General features: G+C 39.6%; 1 protein-coding gene across 3 annotated transcripts in view; it reads right to left on the reverse strand.

The window, feature by feature from the left end:
• The window catches only part of MICU1 (mitochondrial calcium uptake 1), a 224,373-nt gene that overhangs the window by 86,906 nt on the left and 120,881 nt on the right, over positions 1-16,586 (reverse strand). For all 3 annotated transcript variants that reach the window (XM_074382370.1, XM_010339272.3, XM_003928615.4), the window contains one exon: positions 1,274-1,356. In XM_074382370.1, coding sequence (XP_074238471.1) covers positions 1,274-1,356 — 83 coding nt within the window. The remainder of the gene's footprint in view (positions 1-1,273; positions 1,357-16,586) is intronic.

Below are 16,586 nucleotides of genomic sequence, written 5' to 3' on the forward strand. Positions count from 1 at the left end.
TCACTTGAGGTCAGCAGTTCAAGACCAGCCTGGCTAACATGATGAAACCCTGTCTCTACTAAAAACACAAAAATTAGTTGGGTGTGGTGGCGGGTGCCTGTAATCCCAGCTACTCAGGAGGCTGAGGCAGGCAGATCACTTGAGGTCAGGAGTTCAAGACCAGCCTGGCTAACATGGTGAAACCCTGTCTCTATTAAAAACACAAAAATTTGTTGGGTGTGGTGGCGGGTACCTATAATCCCAGCTACTCAGTGGGCTGAGGCAGGAGAATAGCTTGAACCCGGGAGGCGGAGGTTGCAGTGAGCCAAGATTGTAACACTGCACTCCAGCCTGGGTGACTGTCTCCTTGTCTCAAAAAAAAAAAAGAAAGAAAAAGAAAAAGATATAGCGCTGGAGTACAATGGCATGATCATAGCTCACTGCAACTTCAAATTTCTGGGCTTAGGTGATCCTCCCACCACAGCCTCTGGAGTAGCTAGGACTACAGGCACATACCACCAATCCCAGCTAATTTCTTTTCCTTGTAGAGACAGGGTCTCACTATGTTGCCCAGGGTGGTCTTGAACTCATGGCCTCAAGTGGTCCCCCTATAACCTCTGCCTCCTGAGGTGCTGAGATTATAAGCATGAGTCATTGTGCCCAGCCCAGCTTCTTATTTTATATAATATACCTGATATTTTCTCCCATTTCCTGAAATATTTACCCTTTTCTTCATTTTGAGAATACAAAAAATGCTTTTTCCTATACATATAGTTTTTGTTTTGAAACCACTTCTGGCAAATACCATGGTTTCCCAAAGGCAGAAGTTCTATGGAAATGTAATCTATTCCTAGGATTTAGAAGAAACTGTCACCTACTATAGTCAAAGGTATGGTACCATTTTTCCTTCTGTTACAGATATCCTTTAAGAAAATACGTAGTCCTAGTATTCTGGAACTGCCATTTACCAAAAACTGCACACCGCAGCTTTTTGGTAAATGTTGAATTGCCATAATTTAGCTTCCCAGCTAGAGGCATTATAACCTAATTTATGTTGGGGAATTGGAGCAACCGTGACCTTAATGGTATGTTCAAATAATCCATTACATTCAGAGTGAAAACAAACAAACAAAACCAACCTGTTCAAAGAATAATTTTGAGAAATGCTATTTTAGGTGCTTCAAAAACTGAAATAGCCACCGAGTACACTGACCAAGTTTAGGGTAACTCCAAGGCACATGAAAATGTATTTTAAATATTAATGTATTTAAAGGAACTCTCCAGGACAACTTGCCTGTTCAAACTCCTCCATATCTACTTCTCCATCTCCATTCAAATCAAACATCTTGAAGGCAATTTCAAAATTCCTCTGAGGAGCTGCAAGTAGAAAGGAAGAGGAGAAAGGGTGAGAGAGATAAAAAATACTCAGAAGGCATTGACCAAAAATAAATCCCTTTTAAAAGAAAAACAAAAGGCTAAACACTAAAATGTAATATCAAAGTCACCATAAAAGTGAACGAGTCAGATTCTCAATAAATGGAAAATGATACTGCATTTATTGAGATCAACCTTTTAAGAACACTCCTTGAAACCAAAAAAGAGTAGTACTGCGGTCAGTAAAGATAGCACTTGTCTATCTTTTTGTTTCAACATTCTTTGTCTTAAGTAGTTTAGCTTTACTTTGAGAGACACCATCTTCTTCGCTGTATAATATTAATGTTGTTCTGTTGCTTGAATATGTTATTATTTATCTGGGCAAGAAAGTGTGTCTGGGGTGAGACATATTGCTATACAGTAAGAAGTTGAAACACTACATCTTAGTCTTGCCCTCACAACAAGCCAGCTTTCTACTTTGTTCTTTCTAGTCTCTTTATTGCAAGTACAATCAGGAATTCTGGGGCATGTCACCCTGCTACATGGATAACTTTAAGCTGATTTCCTATATTTATTCATTATCACTACAGCTCTATGGTAAGGCAGAAAAGTGTACTGTAAGGTACTCAGTCTCCTATTTCTTTTTTTTTTTTTTAGAGACACAGTTTCACTCTGTTACCTCCCCCTCTCCCAGGCTGAAGTGCAGTGGTGCCATCTTGGCTCACTGCAACCTTTGCCTCCCAGGTTCAAGTAATTTTCATGCCTCAGCCATCCGAGTAGCCGGGATTACAGGCACACACAACCATGCTTGGCTAATTTTTGTATTTTTAGCAGAGATGCGGTTTCACCATATTGGCCAGGCTGGTCTTGAACTCCTGACCGCAAGTGATCCACTCACCTTGGCCTCCCAAAGTGCTGGGATTACAGGTGTGAGCCACCTCATCTGGCCTCAGCCCCCTACTTCAATCATATTAGCTCCAAACACAAATTACTAAGTATAGTTAAATGGTAAAATTAAGCTGAAGTTTAAATAACAAAATGAAAAAATGCAAAGCTTGACAAGATGATATATTTTCTTTCCCTTAATGACGAAAGCTCTTCGAGGCTTCTTTGGTGTTCCTAGATCAGTCATAATATAATTAATATACTCTGTGCATTGGAATAAAACATGAACTCAATAGCCTTCCTCCCTTACTGTACTAAATGTTCTGGCAAAGAAAACTTAAGTTGTTTACTTCCTTCCTTTGGTGCTTCAAATTTATATAGCTCTAGAGAATAAACCACAATAAATATTCTATGTATCCTTACACTATTGAATTAAAATTTCAGTTAATATCATTTATAAGAAAAAAAGTAAAGATTATATGCAGAGAAAAAAGTAAAATGAACTTTGTATATTATGAATAATTGCTAGAGAGGCCATATTCCCATCTTGCTCATAAATTTGTCAATAACAACAACTTTCTGGGCTCAAATTTCATTTTGGGTAGCTAGGCAGCTAGGTTGGAAACGTCTAGTTTTTAGTTGCCTGGGTGAATCATGTGTGTGTCAGCTTCCAATTGTCTGTTTCACTTGATATTGACTTCCAACAGGTTTGCTTTTCTTTAGGCCACATAGACACAGGGTTTCACCATGTTGGCCAGGCTGATCTTGAACTCCTGACCTCAAGTGATCTTCCCACTTTGGCTTCTCAAAATCCTGGGATTACAGGCATGAGCTACCATGCCCAGCCTACACTTGTTGGGAAGGATGCAGTGGGGGTGAGGGGGGACTAGTTTTGTATGCCACTTCTCAAATTTTTACTACCTGTCTGAATGTTAACATTTTACTTAGGAGTTACTATGTGCCAGGCATTGTGCTAGATAATTAGAGGTGTTCATTATTTGACCTCATACTCTCAATCTTGAAAATTTTTCTTTATTTTTAAACAGAAGAGAATATTGGGGCTCAGAGCAGTTAAATGTGTAGCTCAAACATCACACAGCTTCTTTTTGGCAGAACTAGGAACTGAACTTAAGTCAACAGTGACTTCAAAGCCTACAAACTTATGTTACGGCCTCTAATGTGAACACAGAGGCACTTAGAATGATAGACACACACTCTTCATGCTGACATGATTTGACCTAAAAACTAAGCAGCAAAGCATGAGTCACTGGTTGTGTCAGTCACTGCAAAAGCTGAACATTCCAAGTTGATCATCTCAAGGAGATAACCAATATCACAAAACATTGCCTGTGTTACGCTCAGGAGTTTAGGCTTGGCTGTACTAAATGGAGGATCCACAGGCAACATTAAACTTTCATATAGGTTTGTCATGCGTTTTTGTTTTTTGGGACAAGGTGTTGCTCTGTCACCTAGGCTAGAGTGCAGTGGCACAATCATAGCTCAATATAACCTCAAACTTCTGGGCTTAAGAGATCCTGCCTCATCCTACAGGTACAGTAGTACCTGTAGCTAGGACTATAGGTACGTGCCACCAAGCCTGGATGATTTTTCTGTTACGTGTAGATGGGATCTCACTCATTGCCCAGGCTGGTCTTAAACTCCTGGCCTCAAATGATCCTCCTGCCTCAGCCCCTCAAAGTTCTTGGATTACCAACATGAGCCACAGCACCTGGCTGGTTTGTCATATGTTTTTAAAAATTCTGATGATAATCTCTTCAGACAGAAATGTACTCTCTTATTCTTCCTTATTGTGTCACACTTGGCCCACTTCACTTACACATGTCATTTGCCTAATTTCTGTAGGTACTTGAGAATGTAACAATGGCAGAAAACATGAAGCCACTGAAAGTTTTAAGTAGGAGAGTGACACAATCAGGCAATTATAAAGGACTCCTCCGGCTACTGTGTGAAGGAAGAGTTGGAAAAGAAAAGCTAGCTTCAGAGACGATCAGAAGCTCTTGTAAATGTTGAAAATGCGAACTGAGGTGATGGCAGGGGTAATGGAGAGGAGGGAACATATTTGAGATACCTGAAGAAGGCAGAAATTATAGAACTTAATGATTAGTTAGCGGTGATGAGTTGGGAGTGAAAAGGAATGACAGCATGACTGGCTTAGACTACTCTGTAGCTTGCATGGCATTAAGAAGGAGATTAAATAGATGTAAAAGGTTTGAGAAATAAAATTAATTTGGATGGGATGTGCTAAATTCAAGGGGTCTTAGCTTATGCAGATGAAGATGTTCAGGAGACAGTTGAAAATACGGGTCTAAAGCTCAGCGGAGAGAGGTCCAAGCTAGGATTTATGGGCATACATGTGGCTAAGTGCAAATAATCTGAAATGAAGTTGCCTATGCAGCACTGAGGAGTGAGGAGAAGGGCAAGAAAAGGGTAAAGTGCAGGTGGAAGCCAACCTTTAAGGTGCAAGGAAAAGAAAAGGAGACAGTGACAGAGGAAGCGGCATCACAATATCAGGAGGAATACAGTCCAAATTAATAGAAATAGAACATTTGGTGAGAGCCTAGTCAATATGCTCCCATACATGAATTAAAGCAGTATTCCCATTCCCTCGCTCCACAATTACAGAGGTGACACAGACTGCTTACAACTTCATCAAGATCTTGTAGTCTTGCTGTCCTGTGAGTTCCATGAAGGCATGTGCCCAGATCATTTAAATGACTGAATGAGTTATTCTAGCAAATTATGGTTAATATCACCTCCTACAACTAAGGTTAAATACATTTTACCAAAGTATACCCTCTACTGCTTGAGGTTGCTCTGTCTTTTTATACTGGTATAATTACTTTCAGAGTACTGGCTTTCTGTGGAGCTACTGAGGGCGTTTGTTAAAGTACATGCGATGACACCGCAGAGGCCGTGTACCCGTGCTCAGGGCACTGCTGAGGCAAGCTGGGCTGCAGCCGTGCACATGCTCACTTAGGCCTCACCAGCCTCTCAGGGCTGGTCTTTCCAGAAGGAGCTCTTAGCCTATTCAATCTTCATCTGCTGATCATGTCAAAGCATATGGGACAAACAAGCCAAAAACAAGCTTGCTTTAAGTGAAACATGCTACACAGAATATGACGTCAGGCGATTCTCTTGTAAATTTATTTGTCTCCTCTCAAATGTAGCCTTCAGGGTAATTTTTAAACCTAGCTGTTCTGGAAAGCTTTATGGCATCCTGTTTCCTTATAACCTGTTTCCACAGAAAGGTTCTGAAAGAGGAATTCTTTTTTTTTTTTTTTGAGACTGAATCTTGCTCTATTGCCCAGGCTGGAGTACAGTGGCATGATCTTGGCTCACTGCAGCCTTCACCTCTTGGATTCAAGTGACTCTTGTGCCTCAGCCTTCTGAGTAGGTGGGATTACAGGCATGTACCACCACTCCTCGCTAATTTTTGTATTTTTAGTGGATACAGGGATTCACCATGTTGGCCAGGCTGGTCTTAAACTCCTGACCTCAAGTGATCCGCCTGCCTCAGCCTCCCAAAATGCTGGGATTACATGAGTGAGCCACCACGCTGACCTGAAAGAGGAATTCTGTTGAATGCTAGGCTACTTAGATTGAACAGTGAGGCTTTCCCCCTGCTAAAACAGCATATTTTACTATCTACATGATTTCTAAAATGGTCTTAACAAGTGTTCAAACTGATTAGAACAATAAGACCCTACACAAAGTTCATTACTATACACCTTTCACTTAGATTTCCATAACAATCTTTGCTACTAGGAGCAGAGCTACATTAGGTCTGTTCTGGTTACAAGTCTGTTTCTACAGTATTATTCCACCATTGACAATCATGATAATAGTAATAACAACTCTACACTGTTTCCTAAAGCACATTTTTTTCTATTTTGTTTTAGTAAAGAGAAAAAGCATCTTTTTCTATGTGTAGTGAGTCACATAATCAGATAAACACTAGCTGTCCTGAGACTTTCACTGGTTGATTTCACGGTTATTTCTCTCACTGCTCTTTAATAGAAAATCCATAAAGAATCGTACAGGTAGGAAGGGTTGAACTAAAGTTCTAATTCTGGGTTTTCCAATAACCTAATGAGTCATTTGCTGCTTTAAATTCTTTTTTGGTAGCATTGATGGAATGGTGAAAAAATGAATAGGTTAGATTCTAAACAAGTTTCTTATTTTCTGTTGGTTTGATTCTTCTATCAAAGAATTCCTACCTGCCACATTCCTGTATTAGAATGCTAGAGGATAAATGAGGTAATTAATATGCAGTATCAGAGAAATCTGAGTTTCAAAAAAAACCTTCAGAGTATGTTCCTCTGTTCAATGATGAATTTTCCACTGAATTTGTACGGATGATCACACAGCCTCTGATTATTTCTGAGAAGGAGGTCACCACTTCTGAGGTGTAAACACTGTTGACCATATTAAATGAGCTTTTTTTTCCCCTCATGCACAGACCAAATCTACTCAGTGTAGTTCCTAAAAACTGTCATAGTTTAATCTTCTCCCTCCATCCTTCTGAATACTTCAAAGTATGATGGCTAGGCACAGTTTGAAAGAAATCTTTCTGCCTTTCCCACAAAGTGGGAAAAAAGTTTCCACAGTGTGATATGTTGCAGTTGTAGCACAGCATTTCCATGGGATGATTTAGCTTCAGAAGAAAAAAAAAACCCACCAAGATTATTTTATATTATTAATATGTTATTATATTATTAAGAATATTGGCTGGGCGTGGTGGTTAGCGCCTGTAATCCTAGCACTTTGGGAGGCTGAGAAAGGCAGATCACAGAGTCAAGAGTTTGAGACCAGCCTGACCAACATAAGGAAACCCCCGTCTCTACTAAAAATACAAAAATTAGCTGGGTGTAGTGGTGCGCACCTGTAATCCCAGCTACTCAGGAGGCTGAAGCAAGAGGATTGTTTGAAGCTGGGTGGTGGAGGTTGCAATGAGCCGAGACTGTACCACTACACTCCAGCCTGGGTGACAAAGCGAGACTCAGTCTCAAAAAAAAAAAAAAAAAAAAAAAATTATATTATTATCTTAAACACACTGGGATTGCAGGTGTGAGCTATCTTGCCCAGCCAAATAATTGTTATTAATAACAACAATAACACCTGACATTTATGACCTGCTTATATGTCAAGGTTATATAAATTACTTAATCCTCCCAACCATTCTGTGACAATTGGTACTATTAGTATCTGTCTCCAGTTTAAAAAAAGAGAGAGAAAAAAAACTAGAGAGTACGCCCAGGGTCATAGAGCTGGCATTCAAGTCCAGATAGTCTACTAGGGCAGGCACTTCCAGCTATTACATCAAAATGGTTATAAAATAATAAAGTATTAAAAATACTTCTTAAATGTGAATATATATAGCATAAAATTATTTAAAAATAAAGAGAACTTGGAATAAAAAAATGCCAGATTGTCACATTGTAAAAACTCAGTGGGAAGACAAAAGTGAAAGGAAGTTAAAATTTTCAACTTCCAATAACAGACATCCAAAGATATGAATGGCTTCCTCCTAGGTAAAAAGGTTGATCACACACACACACACAGACACACCCCTATCTATGTGTGAATTTAATTCAAAGGTCACCATTAATAGAGTGTTGAAATTAGTAGGGAGAAAAACTCAATAAATTATGCAAAAGACCTAAAAAAAAAAGTGGCAAGAAAGCATAAAAAACATAAAATAAGGTAAAAGAAGACCCAATAAATCTCTGCAAATTTAAGTAAACTAAGCTTCTGAAATTGTTACTTATAATAAACTTATAAAAAATAAAATACAAGAAAATAAAAATAAAGGAAATACAAGAAAACTAAAACAGAAAGAAAGCAGGGTGGTAATATAAGTATCAGGCAGAAGTGAACCAAAGGCTTAAGGATTAATAAGAACAAAGGCCATTTTTGGTATTGTTGGTTGCCAATAGGAATATGGCAATGGAACAAATATGTATCTTTAGGACCTGGACAATACATCAAAATACGTAATAACATTAGTTAGATATAAAGGACAAATTGACAAACATTACTATCTCAGCTTCTGACATATTTTGTAGAAAATTTAATAAGACCATGGAGAGTTTATGAAATACTGACCACAGTTCAATTTTTTTTTTTTTTTTTTTTTTTTTTTTTTTGAGACAGTCTTGTTCTGTTGCCCGGCTGCAGTGCAGTGGTGAATCTTGGCTCACTGCAACCTCTACCTCTCAGATTCAAATGATTCTCCTAAATCAACTTCCTCAGTAGCTGAGATTACAGGCACCAGCCACCATGCCAGACTAATTTTTGTATTTTTAGTAGAGATGGGGTTTTGCCATATTGGTCAGGCTGGTCTCAAACTCTTGATCTGAGGTGATCTGCCTACCTTGGCCTCCCAAAGTGCTGGGATTACAGGCATGAGCTACTGCACATGGCCTAATTTTTAATATACACACATGTACATGCACAAAGGGTCATCCAAAAGTTAATGGGAAATGCATATTATGAGAAACCTATGCATGGCTTTAAAAAAAAATTTGCACCAAAATAAACTCATACTAACTTGTAACATGTCTGAACAGGATCTAGTTTGAGACACTAAGACGGGTAAGGTATCAGTTAGAAAAAAGCCCCTATCTCTTTCTCGGTTGTAGGAGGGGAAAAAAAAAAGAAAGAAAAAAGTCCTTATCAGAGCAACATAAATTCTGCTAAAATTGAAGCAAGAACAAATAGCAAATTTATGGTAAGACTTGGGTGAAATCACTGATGCTTTATGAAAAGTTTATGGGGACAATATCCCAAGGAAATCAGCCGTTTGTTTACAAAAGCATAACTTGTTTTAAGAAGCAACAAGACGCCGGGCGCGGTGGCTCAAGCCTGTAATCCCAGCACTTTGGGAGGCCGAGGCGGGTGGATCACGAGGTCGACAGATCGAGACCATCCTGGTCAACATGGTGAAACCCCGTCTCTACCAAAAATACAAAAAATTAGCTGGGCATGGTGGTGCGTGCCTGTAATCCCAGCTACTCAGGAGGCTGAGGCAGGAGAATTACCTGACCCCAGGAGGCGGAGGTTGCGGTGAGCCGAGATCGCGCCATTGCACTCCAGCCTGGGTAACAAGGGCGAAACTCCGTCTCAAAAAAAAAAAAAAAAAAAAAAAAAGAAGCAACAAGACATTGTTGAAGATGAAGGCCACAGCAGATCATTCATATCAATTTGCAAGAAAAAAAATCATCTTGTTTATGATTGAGGAATGACAGTTAACAGCACAAACAACAGCCAATACCACAGACATCTCAATTGGTTTAGCATATACAATTTTGACAGAAAAATGAAAGTTGAGCAATCTTTCTATTTGATGGATGCCAAACCACTGCAACCAGATCAGCTACAGACAAGAATGGAGTTTCAATGGAAATTTTAAGCAAGCAGGATCAAGTTCCTAAAGCATTTATTCAAATAACTGTCACAGGAGATGAAACATGGCTTTACCAATGTGTCCTGATGACAAAGCACAACACAGTGGCTACCAAGAGATGGAAGTGGTCCAGCTGAAGACCAGTGGATTGGTCAAGAGCAAAGGTCATGGCAGTTTTGGGGATGCTCAAGGTATTTTGCTTGCTGACTTTCTGAAGGGCCAAAGGAGATGTTATCTCTTCTGAAGGAGAACAATAACATCTCCTTATGAGAACGTTTTGAGAAAGCTGAAGCTTCAACAGAAAAATACCCTTTCAGAAAGCTTCACCAGAGGTCTTCTCTACAACAATGTCCTGCCTATTCTTACCAAACAAGGGCAACTTTGTGAAAGTTTCAATGGGAGTCATTAGACATCCACCTTATGGTCCTGATCTGCTCCCTCTGACTTCTTTTTGTTTCTTAATCTTAAAAAAATCTGTAAAGGGCATCCATTTTTCTTCAGTTGGTGATGTAAAAAAGGCTGGATGTGGTGGCTCACACCTGTAATCCCAGCACTTTGGGAGGCCAAGGCAGGAGGACTGCCTGGGGTTTGAGACCAGCCTGAGCAACAAAGTGAGACTTGGTCTCTACAAAAAAATAAAATAAATTGACCAGGACTGTAGTCCCAGCTACTAGGGAGTCTGAGGTGGGAGGATCACTTCAGCCTGAAGTTCAAAGTTATGGCAAGCTACTTGTACTTCATCCTGGGTGATAGAGTGAGACCCTCTCTCTTTAAAAAAAAAAAAAAAAAAAAAAAGGTGAAAAAGACTGCACTGACATGGTTAAATTCCCAGGACCCTCTGTTTTATAATGATGGACTAAAGGATTAAGGATTAGTATTACTTACCAAAATTTCTTCACCTTGATGGAGGTTATATCAAAGAAGAAAGTTTATATTTTTTATTTTTAGATTTTAATTTCATTTTCCATGAAGTTTTTAAAGACCCCTTGTAAATATCAGTGCACATACACATACACAAACTCACATAAAAAACAACAACAAAAAACATGAGTAAAAGAAGAAATTGCCAAAGTCCTATTTTTATGACTAAAATGCAAGAAATCTGTCAAAGGAGTAAAACAATTTTGATCAGGCTAGATGTCAAAAACGTATTTCACAAAATTTCTAAAAATGGAACATACAGAAGTTCCTACTTCTATATCTTTTTATTTAAAAGTTTAAGAGCACTTTTTAAAAAAAGTAATTCTGTAATATGGCAAAGAATATTTATCTGAAACTAAGATTTACCATATGCTTAACTGAAAAATGCCAGACACATTTATTTTAACATAATGCACAAAGTCAGGATGCTTATTATTACTGCTACTGTATTGAAAGTTCTAGCCAAAGCAACATATAATGAAGTACATGTTAGAAAAGAGAAAAATACTATCATTATTTGCAGATACTATAAATGTCTTTCTCAAAAATCCAAGAAAAAAGGCCAGGTGCAGTGGCTCACACATGTAATCCCAGCACTTTGGGAGGCCGAGGCAGACGGATCACGAGGTCAAGAGATCAAGACCATCCTGGCCAATATGGAGAAACCCCATCTCTACTAAAAATATAAAAATTAGCCGAGGGTGGTGGCAGGTGTCTGTAATCCCAGCTACTCTGGAAGCTGAGGCAGGAGAAATGCTTGAACCTGGGGGGCGGAGGTTGCAGTGAGCCAAGATCATGCCACTTCACTCCACCCTCGGCCTAAGAGCGAAACTCCATCTCGGGGGGAAAAAAAATCAAGGTAAGTCTGGAGTTATTGAGAAAGCCTATGGAGGAATTAGGATTTGAAACGGGTTCAAACCCAAGTCCACACCATATAAAAAGATCTATTCTCTTCATGCATAATCATTTAGGGTTTTTAGAAATGTTATATTAATTTTAAAACAGTAACTAACAATTACTTAGGGCTCACCATGTGGGTCAGGCACTATTACTTAGAAGTAACTTATAAGGCTGGGCACGGTGGCTCATGCCTGTAATCCCAGCACTTTGGGAGGCTGACGTGGGAGGATCACTTGAGGTCAGGAGTTCAAGACTAGCCTGCCTAACATAGCAAAACCTTGTCTTTACTAAAAAATACAAAAATTAGCTGGCCGTGGTGGCACATGCCTGTACTCCCAGCTACTTGGGAGGCTGAGGCACAAGAATCACTTGAACCTGGGAGGCAGAGGTTGCAGTGAGCTAAGATGGTACCACTGCACTCCAGCCTGGGTGACAGAGCAAGATTCTGTCTAAACAAACAAACAAAAAGTAACATACATCTGAATCCATTTAATACTTGTAACAACTTTATAAGCTAGATAGTTGTAGTAATATTAAAGATGAGGAAATTGAGGTTTATTTACATGGCTAGTAAATGGTAGAGTTGGGATATGAACCCTGGTTGTATGGATCCAGAACCCTGATGAGTGGCTGTCAGGATGAAACATGTAACAGGTTCAATTAACTAGAAAGGGATATTCTTTGCTATAAAAGGGCACAATAAGGTTTATAACTTTGCAAACTTAAGTCTCTTGAATCTAAAGCTCATTTTTATATTTAAGACCCATCAGTCCATCCCTCATTTCTAGTTCTGCTTTCAGGTACATTTTTCATTTGGTCTCCACCTGTGTGTTTTCCTAATAATCAGAATTAAATGGGGCCGGGCGCGGTGGCTCAAGCCTGTAATCCTAGCACTTTGGGAGGCCGAGGCGGGTGGATCACAAGGTCAAGAGATCGAGACCATCCTGGTCAACATGGTGAAACCCCGTCTCTACTAAAAATACAAAAAAGTAGCTGGGCATGGTGGCATATGCCTGTAATCCAAGCTACTCAGGAGGCTGAGGCAGGAGAATTGCCTGAACCCAGGAGGCGGAGGTTGCGGTGAGCCGAGATCACGCCATTGCACTCCAGCCTGGGTAACAAGAGTGAAACTCCGTCTCAAAAAAAAAAAAAAAAAAAAAAAAAAAAGAATTAAATGTGAAATCCTCAACAACGGAAAAAAGCCAGGACTTGTTAAATTACTGCCATGACCACAATCAACACAAAAGATACACTTGAATGATTAGTCTGAAGAATAGGAAGACACATCACTGAGAAATTTAAGTCACATCTGGGAGATACAGAGTATATAAATACAACTGGGAAGTAATCTTTCCAAAATTTCTTGGAAACAGAAAACACCACATGAAACCAATGACTGATTCAGACAATTTTGGAAGTTGAAGAATGTTGGTATTTTTTAGTATGCAAAGCTGCCTTTAGTCCTTGACTAAATGCTTTGCATTTGCAGGGAGGGACCAAATAGTGGAAAAGGAAGAAACTACTTTGAGAAGGACAATACTCATTTACACACAAGACTTAAGACACATTTTTAAAACATATCAATCATTATTTTAGATGCCACCTCCCCTCCATTAGACTGCAGCTGCTTTACATACATATATGCATATGTATGTATATGTATGTATGCATATATTACTTGCTGAACAAGATGTAGGTGAAAGAACCAAGGATAAACAAATCTGTTTTATTCTAAAACTTTCCCTTTGGATACCTGATTTTGATGTCAGGTAGAGCATAATACTAGGAAAGTATCTGTAAGGAAGAGTGAGAAGAGATAAATACAGATGTATCTTTGGTAACTCAGCAATAAAGCTCCCTCTGTAGATCTGAATTAGCTCAATGGAAGAAGAGGCTGAAACCACCTGTGGACCTTTAGCAAGTCCATGTTTCTAATAAGACCACATTGTCACCCACAAAGTTCCCATTGTTCCACAGACTCCTGGATGTTTCCTGCCTCCTGTCCTTGTAATTACAGGGAGAGTTATGGGGGTCCTTTCCGTGACGTGTTCCAACTTGTCTGACCAAACTAAGCACACTTCTCTGCTCAATGGCAAGAGGATGGGGATTGGGCAATTTTGCTGCTTTTCTGCCTGTGAGTTTCCCCCTAGACCTTATTTGAGATTGTATTTACACTGTACAGTACCAGTGATATGTGTGTCCATGTGTCCTTTGCACAACAAAGGGGAAAAAGTAATTTTGCTGGATGAAGACTTGCCTAGGAGGCAGTGAGTTTAATTTCCTTTTACATTCACCAAGGACCAGTTTTTTCCCCTCAATTTGTCTTGGTCCAGATCTGAGGGCTTCCTCCTATTAGTAGAAAGAGCCCAAAGAAGGAAGTCTGTGTGTTTCATTGATGTTCCACCACTGGAAAGCCTAAGGAGCCAAGCACCAGACAGAATTATGAACAGGGACAATCCCATAAAAGGCCAAAGGAGGATTTCCTGATGAATTTGCCACAGAACAAGAAGACAGATGACTCTGTCTGTGAAATCAGTGTGGTCAAGATAAAATAGTGCTCAGGCCCAGCACAGTGGCTCATGCCTGTAATCCTAGCACTTTGGAAGGCCAAGGCGGGCGGATCACAAGGTCAGGAGTTCAGGATCAGCCTGGCCAAATGGTGAAACCCAGTCTCTACTTAAAATATAAAAATTAGCTGGGCGTGGTGGTGTGCACCTGTAATCCCAGCTACTCAGGAGGCTGAGGCAGGAAAATTGCTTGAACCCAGGGGATGGAGTTTGCACTGGGCCGAGACTGCACCACTGCACTCCAGCTTGGCAACAGAGCAAGACCATCTCCAAAAACAAACAAACAAACAAACAAACCCGAAACAATGCTCAATACTTTAAACAGTTCCATCTCTGGGTGCTGAGACAAATTGAATATTCACCTATTTTGCAATAAGCCCCGATAGATCATTTGCATTCTCCTAAGTCTGTTAGCCAATTTCTTTTCTTTAGAATCAAATACAGTTAAATATTACTTTACACATAGCCTAGAGTTGAAACTATTTAAGAAAACACTGCAGTGACTCCTTCTGTGGAAAAATAATTTCCCTGCTTCATATATCTGGATTTTGGACCATTGCTTTTCTTAAGAGGAGGCACCTAAAAACCTCTCTCCCATGGATTCATATTCACCCAGCTTAAAAGCAACTCTGTGACAGACAAATGAGCACAGAAAGACTAAAATTAATTATGTAATTGTCTGGGGGCCTTAGAGAGTTAATGTAACTTGGGCCAGGTGTGGTTGCTCACATCTGTAATTCCAGCACTTTGGAAGGCTGAGGTGAGGCAGGTGGATCACTTGAGGCCAGGAGTTGGAGAGTTAATGTAACTAATCTGGTCCTGTATTACAGATTAGACATCCAAAGCATTTGGCCCATGTAGGCACTCTAGGTACATACATGTATTCAAGTGTAACTCTAAATCGTTGTTTCTTCATTACAAGAATCTAATATTCTTTCCTTTTTAAAAAATTTCTGCATACTGAGATACTAGTAAAATGAACTTTTGGAATTCTATGTTACCATAAATACAGGCATGACTAAAAGATAGGCTTTGCAAACACTAAAAAATAATTATCTTGATGAGGTGTTAAAAAAAGATTTAAAAGTTTAAAAAACCATTAGAGGAGCTTAATAAACTAAGCTTACCCCGAAAACATCCTTAACAAGCATTGTGAATTAGCAGTAATTAGAATGGCTATTCTTTTCACTGTGGTTAAGTGAAAAAAGAAAAACAGTAAGCATAGTAAACTCTACTGCCCGCCAGTATCTGATTTTTCTTAAAAGGAATGGTGGTAAGACTAGTACACAGAGCCTTGTAGACCACTGTAAGTAAAGACTTTGGCTTTACTCTGAGACAGATTGGAAGCCTTTGGGAGATTTCTGGGCAGTGGAATGACCTTATCTAAATTTATCAAGATCATTCTGGCTGCAGTACTGCAAGCAGATTACAGAAAAGCAAGCGTGAAAATGGGGTAACCAATCAGGAGGGTACTGAAATAATCCAAGAGAGATATGAGAACGTCTTGGGCAAGGATAGTAGTAGCGAGTGTAGTAAAAAATGGTGGGGTTCTGGATTACTTCAAGGTAGAACTGACAATTTTGCTGACAGATATGAAATGCAATTATTCAGACTATTTTTTAAAAGTGTATAGGCTGGGCGCGGTGGCTCATGCCTGTAATTACAGAACTTTGGGAGGCTGAGGCAGATGGATCACCTGAGGTCAGGAGTTCGAGACCAGCCTGACCAGCATGGTGAAACCCCATCTCTAATAAAAATATAAAAATTGGCTGGGCGTGGTGACGCATGCCTGTAATCCCAGCTACTCGGGAGGCTGAGGCAGGAGAATTGCTTGAATCTGGGAGGTGGAGGGTGTATTGAGCAGAGATCCAGCCTGGGAAATAGAGCAAAACTGTCTCAGAAGAAATGAAATGAAATGAAATGAAATGTATATGGGCCAGGCGCAGTGGTTCACACCTGTATTCCCAGCACTATGGAAGGCTGAGGCAGGAGGATCACTTGAGGTCAGGAGTTTGAGACCACCCTGGACAACATGGTGAAACTCTGTCCCTACTGAAAAAAAAATACAAAATTAGCTGGGCGTGGTGGCGTGTGCCTGTAATCCCAGCTACTCAGGAGGCTGAGGCAGGAGAATTGCTTGAACCCAGGAGGTGGAGTTGCAGTGAGCTGAAATAATGCAGTTGTACTCCAGCCTGGGAGACAGTGCAAGACTGTCTCAAAAATAAATGAATGAATGAATGAATAAATAAATAAAATAATAGCAGCCATTCCAAATGGTGAGATGGCATCTCATTGTAGTTTTGATTTGCATTTCTCTGATGATTAGTGATGTTGAATATTTTTTCATATTTGTTGGCTGCTTGTGTGTCTTCTTTTGAGAAGGATCTATTCATGTCCTTTGCCCACTTTTAGTGGGGTTATTTTTTTTTTGTTTTGCTTGTTGAGTTATTTAAGTTCTTTATAGATTCTGGATATTAGACCATTGTCAGATGCATAGTTTGTGATTTTTTTTTTTTCTTGAGACGGAGTTTCGC

The sequence above is a fragment of the Saimiri boliviensis genome, chromosome 12 (assembly GCF_048565385.1).
Source record: "Saimiri boliviensis isolate mSaiBol1 chromosome 12, mSaiBol1.pri, whole genome shotgun sequence".
NCBI classification, from domain to species: Eukaryota; Metazoa; Chordata; class Mammalia; order Primates; family Cebidae; genus Saimiri; species Saimiri boliviensis.